The sequence below is a fragment of the Mauremys mutica genome, chromosome 2 (genome assembly GCF_020497125.1).
Source record: "Mauremys mutica isolate MM-2020 ecotype Southern chromosome 2, ASM2049712v1, whole genome shotgun sequence".
Lineage (NCBI taxonomy): Eukaryota > Metazoa > Chordata > Testudines > Geoemydidae > Mauremys > Mauremys mutica.
In genome coordinates this window covers 103,084,935-103,104,119 of record NC_059073.1, presented here as the reverse complement: position 1 = coordinate 103,104,119, position 19,185 = coordinate 103,084,935, and the positions used below count along the sequence as shown (strand labels likewise).

At 40.9% G+C, this 19,185-nt stretch overlaps 1 protein-coding gene and 1 long non-coding RNA gene across 6 annotated transcripts in view; one reads left to right on the top strand and one right to left on the bottom strand.

The window, feature by feature from the left end:
- Nucleotides 1–19,185, top strand: part of LOC123364756 — a 125,149-nt gene that overhangs the window by 82,282 nt on the left and 23,682 nt on the right. The window contains exon 2 of one of the 5 annotated variants that reach the window (XR_006577257.1): nucleotides 11,013–11,277. The exons of the other annotated variants lie outside the window; for them this stretch is intronic. This is a non-coding gene — a long non-coding RNA (uncharacterized LOC123364756). The remainder of the gene's footprint in view (nucleotides 1–11,012; nucleotides 11,278–19,185) is intronic. 5 annotated transcript variants of the gene reach the window in all.
- The window catches only part of TSHZ1 (teashirt zinc finger homeobox 1), a 54,364-nt gene continuing 44,326 nt past the window's right edge, over nucleotides 9,148–19,185 (bottom strand). Inside the window, exon 2 of the mRNA XM_045007137.1 lies at nucleotides 9,148–13,668. Within this exon, the coding sequence (XP_044863072.1) occupies nucleotides 10,499–13,668 (3,170 nt within the window). The 3' untranslated portion in view covers nucleotides 9,148–10,498. The remainder of the gene's footprint in view (nucleotides 13,669–19,185) is intronic.

Here is a 19,185-nt window from a genome sequence, read left to right as displayed (position 1 = left end):
CTTTTCAACTACCGGCTGAGCAAGTGCAGAATGGTGGTGGAGTGTGCTTTCGGACGTCTCAAGGGGAGATGGCGGAGCTTACTGACTCGCTCGGACATCAGCGAAAAGAATATCCCCGTAGTTATTGCTGCTTGCTGTGTGCTACACAATGTCTGTGAGAGCAAGGGCGAGACCTTTTTGTCCGGATGGGAGGTTGAGGCAAATCGCCTGGCTGCAGTTTACGCTCAGCCAGACACCCGTGCCGAGAGAATATCCCAGCGGGAAGCGCTGTGTATCCGGGAGGCTTTGAAAGCAAGTTTCCTCGGAGAGCAGGGTAACCTATGACTCTCCACTTGCTTTCAAGAGAAACTGACCCTGGGCCTGTGTCTGTATGTGTCGATTTCGATCTGCGGTTACATACCCCGTTCTCCAAGTTTCCCCCACTTCCAAAGCACGTTTTAAAGCAAATTAATTGTTACACTCATTATTAATAAATCTTTGTTTTACTTTGCATTTCTGTTCAGGTGTTGAAACATGGACGCATACTGTGCTGGGCACGGTGTGCACTGATGTACAGACCGCTTGTTCCATAGAGGAATGACATCCTCCTGCTCCTACATAGGTCTCTGGGGTGGGGGACGGTTGCAAGTGGTTGTGCATGAAGGGGAGGGATTGCAGGAAGGGGTGGGTTTGCAGGAAGGGGCGAGTGGTGCCTTCTTTGGATAGGGGTTTGGATGACGGCAGTGGGCTGCGGGTTTGGGTGTAGGAAGGGGTGAGGGGTGTGGGGGAAGGGTGAGTATCTGTCCGTGGATGAGGGCTCTTGTTGGGGCTCAGGGCAGCGGAGAGGCTCGTTGCTACGGTGGAAGTGCATGGTAAGGGCAGCGTGCCTTAACATTAAGGGGGTGGCAGGCGCTAGGACCCTAGACAAGCATACACATCACAGAATGACCCGGGGCAGCATACACCACACAGAGTGACCCTGGTGCCTACTGACTGCAGTGTGTGTGTGCCCTGCAGTTGATCATGCCCCCAAGTCTGTACCCTGGTAATGTAGGCTATACCGTGCAATTATAAATCCCCTCCCCCCCCCATACACAAAAAAATCCTCTGACACGAAAGACGTGACCGAAACAGTGAATAACAGCAAACAGCTTTTAATAATCTAATACACAGTGGGGGGATGAAACTTGGATTTGGGACTGGGTGAGCCTGTAAGGGAAGCACTTCTACAAATTTATAGCGTGAGAGGTATGTGGTACATTAGCGCTATGCAGTGGTGCAGTGACAGTTCTCACGGCCCCTGCCGCCCCTCCGTCTTGTACTTTTGGGTGAGGGGGGGGCAGGACTTCTTGGCGGGGGAGGGCGGTTGCAGATACACTGCAGGGGGGCTCTGTCCTCCTGCCTGCGGTCCTGCAGAACATCAACAAGGCGCCAGAGCGTGTCCGTTTGCTCCCTCATTAGCCCAAGCAGCGTTTGAGTCGCCTGCTGGTCTTCCTGCCGCCACCTATCCTCCCGTTCGATGTGTGTGCGATGCTGTTGACATAGGGTCTCCCTCCACTGTATCTGCTCTGCCGCCCCAGCTCTGGAGCAGGCCATCAGTTCCGCGAACATCTCGTCCCTAGTCTTTTTCTTTCGCCGCCTAATCTGCGCCAGCCTCTGCGAGGGGGATGCCGGGGCAGTCCGGGAAAGAGCCGAAGCTGTGTGATGGGAAAAGTAACTGATTTCCTTGAACAGATACATGTTTGCGAACAGTGAACACAGTCTAGTCAGTTTCTCTGAACAAGACCATACAGGGCAACAAGACTCACGAGATCTCAGGACAAGTTCGAGATTTCGGAATACGCTCTCATTGGCTGCGGCATTGCACAGGAGAGCGGACAAGTGGGGAGAGACAGCTGAATCCGTCTAGCAGACAGTCCAGGTAAGCCTTACAGTACATTCTGCTTATCAGTTAATGGATAGCTGTGCCCTCCCGCTAAAGGCAATCTGGAAATCATATACTCTGACCCTTTTCCAGCCACTCCCGCCAGTGCACGGGAAAGATCAATGTATGCTTTTCCTATGTGGCCTACAACACGTGGCTGTTAAGCGAGGGTCATTGTTATGCAAAGTAAAAGTCAACCATTCACAACAGTAACAATACACTAATTGCCCTAATTAGATGCAGCATTTCATGAATGAGATCACCCTGATGCGGGTCCCTCGGAGTCACAAAGAGTGGATGCTAAGGGAAGCCCTGCAGAGACCAGGACCATATGCGGCCATGCTTGTGGAGGCGATGATTCCCATCTACATAAGGATGTCCTGGCGCGGAAGAGTGTGCTTCCACGGAGCACCCAACAAGGCACCTCTCCCCAGGAACCTCCTGCGGAGGCTTTTCGAGGACCTAAATGAGACCTTTCTTGAATTGTCCCTGGAGGATTATTGTTCAATCCCTATATGTGTGGACCTACTTTTCATATAGTTTTTCATTGAAAATTTTATATATAGTATTTCTATTTTTTTATACCTGTTTTATAAAAAATAAATGTTTACATGTTTATAGCACTTACCGCCTGATCCTTCCCCTGATTCAGAGTCCGGGTTAACGGCCGGGGAGGGTTGGTAGGGGATCTCTGTGAGGGTGATGAAGAGATCCTGGCTGTCAGGGAAATCGGTATTGTGTTCGCTGTCGCCTGCGCCGTCCTCCACAGACCCTTCCTCATCTTCCCCATCGGCGAACATCGAGGAGGAACTGTCCAGGTTCACTATGCCATCCACTGAGTCCACGGTCACTGGTGGGGCAGTGGTGGCAGACCCACCTAGAATGGCATGCAGTGCCTCGTAGAAGCGGCATGTCTGGGGCTGGGCTCCGGAGCGTCCGTTTGCCGCTCTGACTTTTTGGTAGCCTTGTCTCAGGTCCTTGATTTTCACGCAGCACTGCATTGCATCCCGGCTGTATCCTTTCTCTATCATTGCTTTGGAGACCTTCTCGAAGGTCTTTGCATTCCGCTTGTTGGAGCGCAGCTCCGACAGCACAGACTCCTCGCCCCACACAGCGATCAGATCCAGGACTTCCCGGTCTGTCCATGCTGGGGACCTCTTTCTATTCTTGGATTGGCCGGACTCCTCTGCTGGAGAGCTCTGATCGTTGCAGGTGCTGCGGAGCTCGCCCCGATGTCCAGCCAGGACGTCAGATTCAAAGTGCCCAGACAGGAAAAGGAATTCAAATTTTCCCGGGTCATTTCCTGTGTGGCTGGTCAGAGAATCCAAGCTCCGACTGCTGTCCAGAGTGTCAACAGAGTGGTGCACTGTGGGATAGCTCCCGGAGCTACTAAGTTCGATTTGCATCCACACCTAGCCTAATTCGAGCTAGCCATGTCGAATTTAGCGTTACTCCACCTGTCGGGGTGGAGTACCGAATTCGAACTAAAGAGCCCTCTAGTTCGAATTAAATGGCTTCCTGGTGTGGACGGTTGAGCGGTTAGTTCGAATTAACGCTGCTAAATTCGATTTAAAGTCCTAGTGTAGACCAGGCCTAAGATTATGTCAACTCCGCAATTAAAAACCCACAGCTAGCCCGTGCCAGCTGACTCAGGTTCACGGGGCACCGCATAAAAGACTGCAGCCCGAGTTCTAGGACCCTCTCACCTGGCAGCAAAAAATGACCCACAGCAAGGGTCACAGCCTGGGTCAACTGACTCTGGCTTCCGTGATTTGTGCCACAAGGCTAAAAATAGCAGCACGGACATTAGGCTGGGGCTGGAGACCAGGCTCTGAAAGTCAGCAGGCTGGGAGGGTCTCAGGGCCTGTGCTCCAGCCTGACCCTGAATGTCCATGGTGATATTTTTAGCCCCGCAACTCAGGTCCGAGTCAGTTGACCTCGACTCAGACTCATAAATGGGTTTTTATTGCTGACTAGGCATACCCATAAATACCTCCACCCTTTGACAGCACTACAGGCTTTTGTGTATTATTTGACTAACTTCATTATAATACCACCTTCCATTTATAGGACTGCTTTCATCCCAAAGGCCTCTCAAGTGTGTCAATTACAGACATGCAGATACCTCTGGGGCAGAACACAGAAACTACTTAACAGTGCTCAGAAATATTACACAAAATATAATGTGAAGGATTCGGCATCCAGTTATAACAGGAGGAAGAATTTATCGTCTCACCAAACTGGGTGACTGGGCAACAAAATGGCCAATGAAATTCAGTGTTGATAAATGCAAAGTAATGCACATTGGAAACATAATCCCAACTATACATATAAAATGATGTGGTCAAAATTAGCTGTTACCACTCAAGAAAGAGAACTCGGAGTCATTGTGGATAGTTCTCTGAAAACATCTACTTGATGTGCAGTGGCAGTCAAAAAAGCAAACAGAATGTTGGGAATCACTAAGAAAGGGATAGATAATAAGACAGAAAATATCATATTGCCTCAATATAAATCCATGGTTTGCCCACATCTTGAACACTATGTGCAGATGTGGCTGCCCCATCTCAAAAAAGATCTACTGGAATTGGAAAAGGTTCAGAAAAGGGCAACAAAAATGATTACGGGTATGGAACAGCTTCCATATGAGGAGAGATAAATAAGACTGGGACTTTTCAGCTTGGAAAAGAGATGACTAAGAGGGCATATGATAGAGGTCTATATAATCATGATTGGTATGGAGAAAGTAAATAAGGAAGTGTTATTTATTCCTTCTCATAGCACAAGAACTAAGGGTCACCAAATGAAATTAACAGGCAACAGGTTTAAAACAAATAATAGGAAGTATTTGTTTTATACAACACAGTCAACCTGAGGAACTCCTTGCCAGAGGATGTTGTGAAAGCCAAGACTATAACAGGGTTCAAAAAAGAACTAGGTAAGTCCATGGAGGATAGGTCCATCAATGCCTATTAGCCAGGATGGGTAGGGATGGTGTCCCTAGCCTCTGTTTGCCAGAAGATGGGAATGGGCAACAGGGGATGGATCACTTGATGATTACCTGTTTTGTTCATTCCCTTTGGGGCACCTGGCATTGGCCACTGACGGAAGACAGGATACTGGGCTAGATGGACCTTCGGTCTGACCCAGTGTGGCCGTTCTTATGTTCTTGTCTACACAGCCTTGCAATATAGGTAATAATTGGAGATATACCAATCTCCTAGAACTGGAAGGGACCTTGAAAGGTCATTGAGTCCAGCCCCCTGCCTTCACTAGGACTACAGGGTGTATGAAAAGTGGTGTGTACCTATGTGCTGTGCTGCAACTCCCATGTGTGGATGCTGCAGGCATAAACTAAAAGGTTCCTAGTTCACACTAACATCTTCCTCTTCAAATAGGATTACATTAATATGAACTAGGAACCTTTTCGTTCATGCCTATAGAGCCCACATGGGGGAGTTACAGCACAGCATTTTGGTGCACACTGCTATTCTCAGCCCCTGGGACAGTATAGACAAAGCCTACATTGAGAGAAGAGAGTTACTCAAATTAGAATCTGGTCACGAAATTGGGGCTAACATTCTATTCCTGTAAGTGGTTAAAAAGAGATTCTGTTTTATGTTTCAGCGAACAGATGGCAACTCCCACAGCCTCCTAACACCATGCTGGGAGAGTCGTTCACTGTTCAGTACTGAGTCAGAGAGAAGAGTGCCACCTACTGAGTTTTTAAAACCACCTCCCACAGAAACTGGGCTTTCCTTGGAGGTCTCCCATCCATAACGCTAACCAGGGCCAACCTGTTTAGCTGAAGAGATTTGACAAGCTCATATTTCAAGATGGTTTGGCTGTAGGCAAAAACTGATACTTTGTAGATTAATCATTTTGATTTAAGTTTAATTCCTGCATTTTTGTTCCACTGTACTTGAATATATTTGTATTCTTAATATTTTCAACTGATTATGTCTGATGCTCTTATCCACCAACATAGTTACCTAGAGAAACTATAACAAAACCGTGTTGTAGAATACATAAGTGAATACATAACCAACTGGTATTTTATTTTTTTTAAAAAACCAAACCATTCCCAACCCTTCAGGATTGACCTTAGCAGTATACAGTTACCTCTTGAAACTTGCAACCCAGTGGTTTGCATCAACCTGAAAATAATAATAAAAGGAAGTACATAGGATACAAAACCCAACTTGAAAAATAGACAAACCAAGACCTTCACTTGTGAGAACAGATAGCTGGAGAAATGTAAACACTAAAAATGTATTGTTGACAAAATGTGGCTGCACAGGTCTTGGAAAAGAAATAGACACAATAGATTCTGAATGTTTAACAGAATAAAAAGAAAATCTTACAGTATGTACACAGGCCCTGAGGCCCTTACAGCTTCCTTTCTTCATGAGTGGTTCTGAAAGGTTGTGCAGGTCACTTCCATACAGTAGCTGCTGTTATTAAGAACAGTACAAACTTCCCTTCCCCTTGCGAAATGAAAAGAGAATGGACCTGCATGCTTCCAGCATCACAAATTGAAAAGAAAAAAAACTAATTGCATATTAGCTTTACTCAATAAAAAAAGAATTCATTTTGAAATACAATATTCAATGAAGGGCCACCATAAAAAGATTAAAGATCATATTGCTTTTTTTTCCTGTGTCCTTTTGCTAGATGAGTCAAGAAATCAGAGAATTCAAACATCACACACTCCTTTTCTATGGTACAAAATGTTACATCAACACAGTCACAGGGGACAGCTGCTAATTTATTCTAAATGGACTTTGTTCAGAGCCAGGCTTGAATGATGAGTCATCGATTCATAGATTCCAAGGCCAGAAGGGACCATTGTGATCATCTCGCCCGACCTCCTGTATAACACGGGCCATAGAACTTCCCCCAAAATAATTTAAAAGAGCATATATTTTAGAAAAACATCCAACCTTGATTTAAATATTGTCAGCATTGGAGAATCCACTACAACTCTTGGTAAATTTTTCCAATGATTAATTACTCTCACCTGTAAAACTTTATGCCTTATTTCTAGTCTGAATTTGTCTAGTTTCAACTTCCAGCCATTGGATTGTGTTATATCTTTCTCTGATATTGTAGTTTGAAGAGCCCATTATTAAAAATTTGTTCCCCACATAGGTACTTATAGACTGTAATCAAGATCCCCCTTAACCTTCTCTTTGTTAAACTAAATAGATTGAACTCCTTTAGTCTATCACCAGTGCCAATAAAGAGATAAAATAACCTCTGTACTCCTCCTTGAGACTCCTGTTTATGCAACCAAGGATCACATTAGTCTTTTTGGCCTCAGCATTGCACTTGGAGATTATGTTCAGCTGATTAGCCACCACGATCTCCAAATCTTTTTCAGAGTCACTGCTTCCCGGGATAGAGTCCTCCAGTATGTAAGTATGGCCTACATTCTTTGTTCCTAGATATACACGTTTACATATAGCCATATTAGCACACATATTGTTTGCTTTGTGCCTAGTTTACCAAGCGATCCAGATCATTCTGGACTTGTGATCTGTCCTCTTCATTAGTTACCACTCCCTCAACTTTTTCATCTGGTAACTTTATCAGTGATGGTTTTGTTTCCTTCCAGATCATTGACAAAACTGTTAAAGAGCCTAGGCTCAAGAACAGATCCACATGGAACCCCAATAGAAACACACCTGCTAGATGATGATTCCCCATCTTTTAGATCTATAAATTAGCTAGTTTTTAATCCATTTAATGAATGAATGTTCAATCTCAGTCTCCATGTTAAAAATCCTGTAGCTATCAGAATTGAAACAGACTTGGCCATGCCCTAAACACCTCTCAAGGGAGTGCAGAGAACCTAATTTACATGCAGCGTTTCAAAATGAGTTTTAATGGATTTACATTAGATTTGAACCGACTTTAGATGTATTATTCCTCCCTTTCAGCCTTCTCACTCACTATTCCTACTGTTGCACTGCAATACAGTATATCCTATATTCATATGTTTGCAGGCCTGTGGTAAAGTAAACAAAACTTCAAAGGGTTATTATGTAAAGAGTCTGCATTACTGCCATAGGCCTAATTGTTATTTTTCCTCACCACCCCTCGGGCCCAAAGTACATAATCATCCAGTAATTGAACTGAAATGCCTAAATGGCTGGATCTCCTAAAGGACATAGGTATTTATCAGTGAAGAAAGTAAATTTAACAGACCCCTATGGCATTCTCTGCACTAGCAGAAATACTATGTAAATATAGCTGACCTGCTAGGCTCTTCTGAAATCATTACAGGATACAGAACAATGCTTGGCTGTTACTGGGACTGTAAACAATGTCAAGATAAGAAACAGAATTAAGCGGAAAACAGAAGTCTCAATTTAAAAAAAAAATAACTTGTGAAGAATTAAGGGATTGAAATACACCTATAACAAGTGTCACTAATACTATGTGAAAGCAAACCCCCAATGGTCCTCACATTTAAGAGCCCCTCCAAAATGTGTATGGATAGTGGATCCCAGGCTTTCACATACTGTAAGTGTCATAGTACTCGTGAGATAGAGCACTGAAGGCCCTGACAGCTCTCTTTTACATTCTAAATGACATCTGCATTCAACAGAACAGAAATAAAGATTAAGAGAAACACCTGATACAACTGCGCTCAGCTTACCTCAAAATGTAATATTTAAATAGTACAGAGAAACATAGGTCTGTCTTCTTGTTCTGTAAGTAAGAACTGGTGTCAAAGCCTCAGAGGTCTTCATAGCTGCAGGAAAGGCAAGCACCATAGTATCCAAAGGACAATGGGAGCCCAAGCCACAGCATCTTACTCAGCCAAAACTCCTGATGAATTCAAAAGGAGTTTTGCCTGAGGAAGGGTCTTATGAGCGGGCTCTGAATACACAGCAAAAATGATTACAAATACATTTACAGGCAAGAAGATTAACTTGGCAAAAGATTCTCAGCCCGTCTTACACTTCAGTGATCAATAGAATGCCCATTACTAATTAATAAAATCACAATGATTTTGTACCTGTAGGAGGGTAATTTACTGCAAGTATACTTTAAGAAGTTATTAATACTTATGGTTTACAACAAAATATGTCAGCATACAGATCATGAAAAGATTATTTCAAATATACATTTGTTGGTTGATTGCATAAGTGATACCTCTTATTGCTTGAACAACACCTCAAAGGCAAAATAATGACGACATGACAATGCATGTAAATCAAGAACTGCATGTGGGTTTATTTTACACTTGAGAAAACAGTGGATTTAATTGTGTGAACCAAAATGTACTGTACAATATTAATGATAAAACATCAAAATGTATAATTCATAGTGCATTGCTTGCTTTATTTTTATTTATTTATTTATTTTTGTCAGATAGTTCCTTTAAGTACATGCATCTGGAAAGATGCAGGTGCCAGTAAAATTTCTCTATTTAAATCAAGCTGCAGGAACTAAATTTTATTCAAAAAGTGTGGTTTTACATTATATACACAGAAGTTGAATATAAAATGACAATATAAAAAGTTAAAAGAGAAAGCATACAGCCAGAAGGTACAAAGAAAGTTAAACAGTTTAAAATGGTACGATATGTAACATGTATTTTTTTAAGCTGATGCTGGCAATTTACAAGGAACGGAATCCAACATTTGCCCCATTTTTTTGTTTTGTTTTTTGTTTTCATTTACCAATGCAGCACATTATAGAAAGGTCAGCTTGTACCAAAGCTTAACATTTGTAAATAACTATAAACTGCAGTATTTTACAGGAAAAAAAAAAGCATTTTTACACTTTTTTTAAATAACAGCTTGCATACTTTTTTTTGCCAAAAAAGTGGCAATTTTCAGCATCCAGAGGGTTTGGGCATAGTGGCAACTTGGTTTGCTATTTTATATTATATTATTATTATTATTATTAAACTCTTACAGTTGTGGGCTTCCTAACCCCATGAGTACTAGATAGCTTTCCTCTGTCCAAGAACTGCATGCATGTTTTCTCCACAAACCAGTTCTGCATTAAAAAATGCTCATTCAATTAAAAAAAAATCTTTAGTACATTTTGTTTTTGACACAGCTTTGATTTGAATGAAATCCCTTTAAGCTTCTTTATTTATTTAATTATTTGGAAAGGCACAGAAATGCTATTACAGTTCTTAGAGGGTTAAAACTTGACACTACTGGGTTCTGTGACCTTTATTGTCATGGCAACTTTGTAATTTTAGGATGTCTTTTTATCATTGTTCTTTGTGTCTTTCTTTACTGCTAAATTAATGTCTCTCAATAGTGTCTCCCACTATATTCTACAAAAGATAGCTTAACATCAAGGACAGATGTTGAAAATAAAGGTCAGACTTTGACTCACAAAAAAACCAAAACAAAACAAAAAAAAAACCACCATGCACAGATCAGACAAAGAGCATATAAATATAACTACAAAATAAGTGTAAGAAAAAACAAGGTCCAGATAGGCAGTTCAGCAACAAAAGTAAGACTGATTTCAGAGGCTCAGGTCAGGCCTAGTGCAGTACTATGAAGAAGTTTAGTGCAATGTTCCTGTGGTCACTTGCATACCTAGCTGCTTACCTGGACGCTACTGTTTTTCTAACTCAGTTACATAGATCAGATGGTCCTCTGGGGACTTGCCGTGTGTTTTACTAAGGTGCAGTTTGACTGCGTGCTTGCTTGCAAAAGTTCGGTTACAGAGCTTACACTGGAATGTGGAGCCCAAGTCCTCCTCAGCAATTCCAAGTGAGCCCAAAGTCTTGTTCGTGAGGACTTTTGAAACATTCTGCTGTTCTTGAATCTGATTCAGTGGTAACTTTGACAGATCCTTCAAACTAAACCCTAAATGTGTCTCTAAGTGACTTATGTACGTAGAAGCAGTCCTGAATTGAGAGGCACAATCATTGCAAAAGAAAACAGGATGTCCTGTGTCTAGGTTCTTTAAAAACTTAGTTCCACCTGTCCTCCTTAACTGATACTTCACATTGGCCAGCCAGTGGCTAATTGTGGTCATGGAAAGACCAGTAAACTTAGAGATGTGTACCCGCTCCTGTGGACCGAGGTCTGACATAATATATTTGCCTTCTGGTGTCTCCCTCAAGCTGGAAGCAAACTGTGCTTGAAGGATCAGAAGATGCTGAGGGTTCCAGTTGGACTGCCTGCCTTTCCTCTTGTGTACTGGTGACAGCTCATCCAGAGCTTCCTCAAAACTGCTTCCATCAGCATCCGACTTCTCTGACACAGTAGATGGAGTCGAAGACTTGGGTGTCAAACGCCCCGTGAGATTTTTCACCATATCAGAAATATCCATTAGGGCGCTCTCTCTTAGAGGAGAAGAAACAGAGTCAGCCACACTGGAAACAAGAGGTTTGTTTTTGGACTTGGTTAAATCAATGGGCTGATCACTGTTTTCATAGTAGTACCGGTCGATGGCATCAGCCTGCTTGACTGGAGTGGTTGGGTAAATGGGTTTGTCCAACATACTGTTGCTAATTTTGTACAACATGGCCAAAGGGTCCAAAGAGGGGCTTACTGGCTTAGAAACTTTGCCTAGGTGGGTATTCATAATGGACTGTAAAGCACTCAATGGGTTAATGAAAGATGGCTCAGGCGAATGATCTGTGATGATTCCTAAATTATTACAGCCATTTGCGACTTTTGCTTTGAGTGGCTCTGTACCATTTGGAGTATGAGCTTCAGCTGGACTGTCCTTTTTGACCTTCTGAACTTCTGCATCGGGACTCTTTTTCTGCTGCTGTTTGTTGTTTATTTCCTCTGATTTTGGAAAATCTTTGTTTTCTTTAGCAGCAGGTGACGTTGGTTTAACAGGAGAACTCTTCTCTTTCTCTGCAGATTTTTCTTCCCTCTTTACATTGATTTTACCTGTAACTTTCTCCACCAGCTCCTCCATCGCCGACACATTACTCTTGTGAGGTGGGGGTGTGAGACTACCTGGGGAATGGACAAGTGCACTGTGTTCTGACGACAGTGATTTTACACTACTGGCATAGGATGGCTGCATCTGAACACTCTGCACTGTGGGTTGTAGGGACTTTACTGTTCCCGGTAGCTGGTAAGCTGCATGAATGCTGGGGTATCCTCCCCAGGAAGGTGCTCCATTCTGAGCCTTGCTGATAGCTGTTGTCACTGTGTTCTCAAGCGATTTCAATATGTCTATTCCACCTTTGGGACTGTCATCCAGATCCTCCTCTCTGAGGTACTGATATAAAGTTGTTGGCTCAAATTTTTCCGTAGAGTCCTCATTCTCCTCTTTTATCTTTTTGTCTGTTTCAGTGACAACCACCTTTTCCTTTTCTGGGTCCTTCTTCTCCTCAGAGTTTGTAGACCCAGCTGGAGAATCAGGCTGCTTTTTAATGTTGGAGGCTGGTAGTCTCGTATGGGTGGTGGGTGGCAGAGGTATGGACTGTATCTTTTCCTCCACCACAGGGTCCAACACTAGTTGTTTTCCTTTTTTCGAGGCGGAGTTGGTCACCTTCAAAAAATGACCAGTGACCATCATATGAGCAGTAAGTTGCTGCAACGTGTCATGAGAACTGCCACATTCCATGCATTTCAGTATCTGGGCTTTACGGGCCTCAAACTGCCAAGTGTAGCTAGCACCATTTTGATAGCCATAGCGATTGTTTGGAGTCACATAGGGATTGGCAGTTTTCTGATCTTTTGCAGACTCACTCAATGCAACCTCTGCAGTGATCCCTGGTGGCTCAGGTGAACAAGGTGAAGCTAAGTCCTGAAGTGCTCGCTTTTTGGTAGAAGGGACCAGTTTAGTGATGGCTGGTACTGGTTCCTTCAGAGGCACTTTCTGGTAATGCTTTGTTTTTATCATATGGACACTCAGGTCTTGCAAAGATTCAAATGAATGCCCACAGTACATGCATTTCAGCACTTTTTGAGCATCCTCTTTGCCTTCCATTTCCATAAGTGAACGTTTTCTAGGCTTTGACCACCGTTTGGTCTTTTCAGATTCTTTATCTCTGTTGTCATCACGGTAATGTCCAGTTTCATTCATATGCACTGTTAGCTCCACCAGTGTGTCATAGGCTGCACTGCAGTCTTTGCATCGAAATTTACTAGCACCAGTGAACACAGACCCATAGAGTTTATTGTTTTGCCGGTAAAGCTGAACTGTGCTGAACAGGCTTGGCTCTGGGAGAAGTCCATATGAAGAAGTCTGCTGCAAAGTTTTCGCTAATGCAGCTTGGTGCCAGTCATAACCTGAACCACCACTGTTACTGTTACTAGTATTACAGTTACTCGTACTAGTACTGGTGTTGATACTGGTACTGTGGGTGTTGGTATTAGCATTGCAATTGGTGGTGTTTTCATTCTGGCTGATTTCATTGTTGCTGGTAGTTGGACTGGATTTCTTTAAGTCCAAAGCTAAACTGGACCAGCAAGACTCTGAGAGTAAATTTGCATACACCGCTTTTATTTGTGCCAAGCTGTCCTGTGGATAGGAAGCATTGTCTGTGCACTGATGATCCTCTTTCTCTTCTTGAGAGGAAGTGCTTTTGAAGTGGGCCAGCTGATCACTGTTTTCACTAAACGGTGAACCATAGCCTGCATCTTGATTAGTTGCAGTGCTGACTGGGGAGTTCTGGTAGCTTTGAGCCTCTTTGATCTCTGTTTCTTCATTGCACAAGTACTCACTCTCCTGGATGTCCAGAGACAACCCGTCATCCTCCACTCTGTCTTCATCTATTTCTGCTGCCTTCAATTCCTCCTCAGGAACATATGCTTAAAATATAGAAAGACAAGACACAGTTATGGAATGCACACATTTTATATCTCTGTCATCTCTTAAACTAAACACACTAATGATGAAGCCAAATTTTAAAGGTACAAACAACACCCCCCCCACTTACACACTCAACCTGTCCACCCTTAACTTAACATCAACCTTAACTCTTAATGAGTAGTAATAATTTTTTATACTAGTAGAGTAACATGCCACAGACAGTACCACAATAGTCACCATCATTATTTGTAAAAAGCTGATTCCTCTCCTCAATACAAGAGTAATTAAATAGAGCACTAGTCAGGCAGTGAGATACATTATGTATGTACAAAGCAGATGTGTGAGGTTGACATCTGCTCCATGAACCTAGGTTCTTAGAATCACTGACTGGACTGATCCCATTTGCTCAAACCCTGTAGCAAATTGACCTCAGCTGCACCCTCACGGGCAATCTCCTTGGCAAAATCAGTTGCAGACAACTGACTCTAATGGAGCCATACTTGGCAAAAGTGTCAGGTCAATTGTTGAGGCGGTTCCTGGTGGCTTGTTGCATTGGGTTCATTAGAGAGTGGAGTAAAGCTCTTGGCTTTCACTGGCATAGGGCATTTTTTAATAGAACATTTAAATGGTAAACTGACTTAAACGGGACAACATAAGGAAAACAATTATTATTGTTCTGTATGAACAGGTGATACTTTTCGTCCCCCTACACTATAACATGACGTGGGTGCCACGTTACTATTCTGGCAAGAGCAGTTGGTAGCTAAAAATAAAATAAATGAACTAGATGAATATTTAGAAGTGATAAACATAAAACATAAGACTACATTGATTATTGGCTTACAGTAAATATCAAACTTTGCTATTGTATTGCCATCTGGTGAAACTGTACAAATTACATGTTCATCTATATCAAACTATTTTTTAAACTAGCAAATGTGATATTCATGAGCAGATGGCCACTATATCAAAATACATTTACTCCAAGGGCCCAATTCACAAAAGTGGCTTACATGCACCTAAATGATAAATGTACATTTTCATTGTGTAGTAGAAAACATACATGTACACTTTTGTCTCCACATTTATAAAAGAAGCACTTGGCCAAAAAAATCACCTTGGTTGGGAAATGTGGGTGAGTTTCTGTGCAAGTCAAAGTAGAAAATAAAAATGGGTTGAGAACAGCTTTCTGACATGGAAAAAAAATATTTTCACGTTGGGTGAACTGTGCACAGAGCCATTCTGAAATGTGTGCAATTCCCTTGCAAGAAGAAAGGTTGAAAGAAAGCCAGAAAAAGGCACTTCTGCTCCAATGTGATATGAAAAAAACAAACAAATAAAATACACTTATCACCTTAGGAAGTTTTAGTTGTTAGGTATTAATACAACTTGTGCCATTTTTTCACAAGCAGTTGCTAATTCTTTCATTCCCAGAATATTTCTCCTTTAAAAAAAGCAAAATTTAATCCTCCCATTTTAACAGGAAGACTATTTAAAATGTTTGTTTTTATGGAACAATAGTATCTACAATCAACATGTGACAATTCTAGGTTTACAGCAGAGTCCTAATACACTCCCTGCACAACTGTAGCCCCATATTTCAAGACAAGAGGACATGTGACTCATCCACTTCCACCCCCCTACCACTGTAGTGCTGTACCTTATGTCCTCCTCAACCTTCTACCCAGTCTATAACCGCCTGTCTCATTCATATCTCTGGAGATACTTTTGTTTTACTAAAAATGGTTAAAAGTTAAAAATGACACCATTTCAGGCAAAGTGTTATTTAAAAGGGTAGCTGAGCCACAAGCCTTTTATTTTAAAAAAATGTAATGGTATCAGGAAGGAGGACGAGGAGAAGACCGGAAAAACAGAAGAAGATGGAGAAAAGGCTCAGAGGGAACCAGAAAGGATGATGTTCTCTAACAAAGAAAGAAAAAACTACCTATTCATTTATTCTGTAAAAATCTCAGCTCTTACAGTGTTATCACAAGAATGTCACCAAGTGCCCACAATGTATTATAGCCTTGTAATGCTGTTACTTTTATAATTTTAAATTGTGTGTGTGTTGTAATGGAATCTACTAGCATAGCCATAGTTAACGCTCTGTCAGCACTCGCATTATACATTCCTGTTTTCAGGTATTTATAACTGCAAAAGAAAGCATCTTATAGGAGGACAAATATAGACAATTATGGAATCTGGGGCCTTTTTTTCTGATAGTGTTTTTCTAAAGTAAAATTTCCAGGCTCACAGTGCATAATATAGACTAGGCCATTCTGGCATTTTTTCTTTACATATATATTAATGACTGACAGTCAGTTACTATGGCGGAGCTGAAACTTAATGGGTCATATTCTCAATTGGTATCAATTAATATAACTCCACTAACTTCAACTGAGCTATGCCAATTTACACCAGATGACAATCTGATCCAATGTTTTTAATAAACATTACTAACTGCTTCAAGTTGCAGATCAGTTGTACAGGTCAACAATCCGAATGACTGGTCCAGTAGGTTGTTGTTATTTTTCAAAAGGGGTAAAAAAATTACATTTTAGTAATTACTGTAAATACCTGCTTCAAATCAGTTTCTATATGTAAGTTATAACTGATCCAAATTATGTATTTTTTTTCCTGTTTATTTATGAGGATCTTTCATGTCGGCTCTCATACATTGTTGATTGGTGGGGAAGTTTCTTTTATTTCCACCATAAAGGGAGTTAAACTACACCAAATAATGTTTAAGTTACATGAAATGTCTGGTGCTAACCCACTAAAGCAAAGAACCTGAGTGTTAAAGGGAAATTCCATCTTTCACCTTCTTTCTTACTCTTAGTTTTTACTGAGACTACTACAAGAGTGAGTTCTTATACATGCCAAGATATACTAGAATACCTAGCCAGAAAGTGGACAGAGAACTTTCTGCCTTAATGATGATTTTCTTTTCTTTCAAAATTTAAAGTCAGATCCTGAAAACAATCCAAATTTTTATATATGTGTATATATATCCACACACACACACACACACACAAACACATCCAGTTATCATATGCAATTTCTAAACAAGCACACACATACACACACACATAATGCACATTAGGTAATATGATAGTTTATTTGAAATGTTTTAATTTATATTATTACAATCAGAAACTATTTCATTGAAACCCTCTGATTATTGTTGAGATAAATATAATACTTTTTGATTCAGGACTTTAAAGATGTTTCTAGTAAGAATATTAATACAAACAACAGAATATGATATTTCACAAGGTCAATGCAATATTTTAGTCCAAAAGTGTTCTATGACAGATATTACAGAAGAACAGAAAATAAAGACAAAGTTGTTACTTTTCAAAAATATATATTTATTAAAATTTCCCCCAGGGAAATCTGATGAATAAGTAGGCGTTGTAATTTTAAACACAACAAAAATGATCTTTCCACAGTTATTTGTATAGAAAAGTGCTCTTATCCTACGTCAAATAAAACAGAGAAATTGAAATTCTCTCTCTCTATTTAAAAATAACAAACAGACAGACAAATGGACAGAAAGGTTCCAGTCGTGTGTGTGTGTTAAAACAACTCCCATCAACCTTCTACATATACTTCCTGCACCTACATAGATATTCCAAATCGTGATACTGGTTTACATGTGTGTCCTGCAACCGCACAGAAATATATAGCGCAGCAATGAAAATTCATCTCCAGCAACTTCACTATAACCAAAGCAGAAGATATTACAGTGCATAATGTTGCCAATCCCCCTCTCTCTCTCTCTCTTTGAAAAAAAATCATCAAATTACAGACACAGGAAGAAATAACTAGTGATTGGAAGTGGTCTGTTTTCTTTTTACTAAACCTTGTTAATATTTCTTGCCCATAAGATGTGCCTTCTGGATGCCAATGTTTCCCCATAGATGTACTGTCATCTCTGAACAGCATTAAAATCTGTGCATTCTAATGTAAGTGGACATGAGGTGCTATATATTGAACATGTTAGTGGTACAGCACATTGTGTTTGCTTCAATGAGAAGGTTTACACTATAAATACACATCCATTGTCTGAAGAGGCAAAGACACACTGGAATTATATAGATGGTTTTAAAACTATTATATTTTTTCATGAAAAATATATAAAATAATTTCTTAATCCTTAGCCCAGTACTTCTGAAGGAATTTCTTTCTAGCATAGAAATTATTTTCTATTTATAAAAAGGACTGTAGTATTCAAACATTATTTTAAGAATGGCAAAAAGTGATAACTGTAAGTGAAAACTCTATCAAGGCCAGACAATAATGGATCAAGCAATAATTGTAAGGGGAAAATATCTAAGTATTTAAGGCCCCAATTCAGTAAAACACTTAAATATGTGCATGACTTTAAGCATATGCGTATGTCCCATTGAAATCAATGAGACTTAAGTATGTGTTTAAGTGTTTTGCTGAACAGGGCTTGGGCATAAAGTTATTTTTTGAATCAGGCCTAACCGGGGACAAAATAAATGTGATATCTTTATGAACCATCACCATTCAGCACACAACAGGTGTGTTTTCACAGCATCTGATGTTTATCCATCCAACAGAAAACAGCAGAAGTTTCCACGATTCTGTACTGTCATCTGGCACGAACCAGGTTCCCGACTGGGGGTGACTTGCACTTATGTGAAAGCACATTTCACACCTCCAAAAAGATGATTAGATAGAAAGAGAGAGATAGTGTATATATTTACCAATATATTTTCAGAGTACAATATTATTAGTGATTCACAAAAGAGAATCTAAAAGCTCAGATTGTAAGGCGTTAAGATACCTGCTGGAGGATTTGAAAATTTGCCAAATTAGAACATATGAGTTCTCACTAAGAATCATAACAGAGATCCAAGAAATATATTTGTGTATGTTTATATGTACATTACAATGTCACTACAGTGCCAAAAAATGGGTTAGTCACAACAATTGCTGAAGAGTAGTACAGCCAAGAGTAGTATCAGGTAACCAAAGGAGCTACTCCACAGTGGTTTGTGTCTTTCATTTATAATTGCAAGAAAATAGGGGGCAAAATGCTAGCACTGCCTCCCTTGTAATTTTAATATAATGGGTCTAAAAAGTAGATAAGGTATTGAAACAAGAATGACCTCTGTGCTTCTAGCAAGTTGAATGATAACCTTAAAGGCAACCCATTAAAAACCAACAAAAAGATTCCTCACCTCCTTCTCTGCCTCCCCTTACCTACCATCCATTCCCCTTGGAATGAATGCTGCAAATTATTAGCCAACCTTTGCAATTGGAGACAGACACAGCTTGCATGCGGGTGTATTTTCACAGCGATTCTAATCTGAGAGATGTACTTGCTCTTCCTCCTCTATCTGATAAACTATACATTCAAGCATTCTCATTAGTGTTCGGATCACCAAAGAGAGTTGGAGATGAATCAGTCCATCCACCCCTCCTCTCCCTGCTCTGTCGAGATTATTTCATTGAAATGTTCATTTTCGCCCCTGCTGGCAACA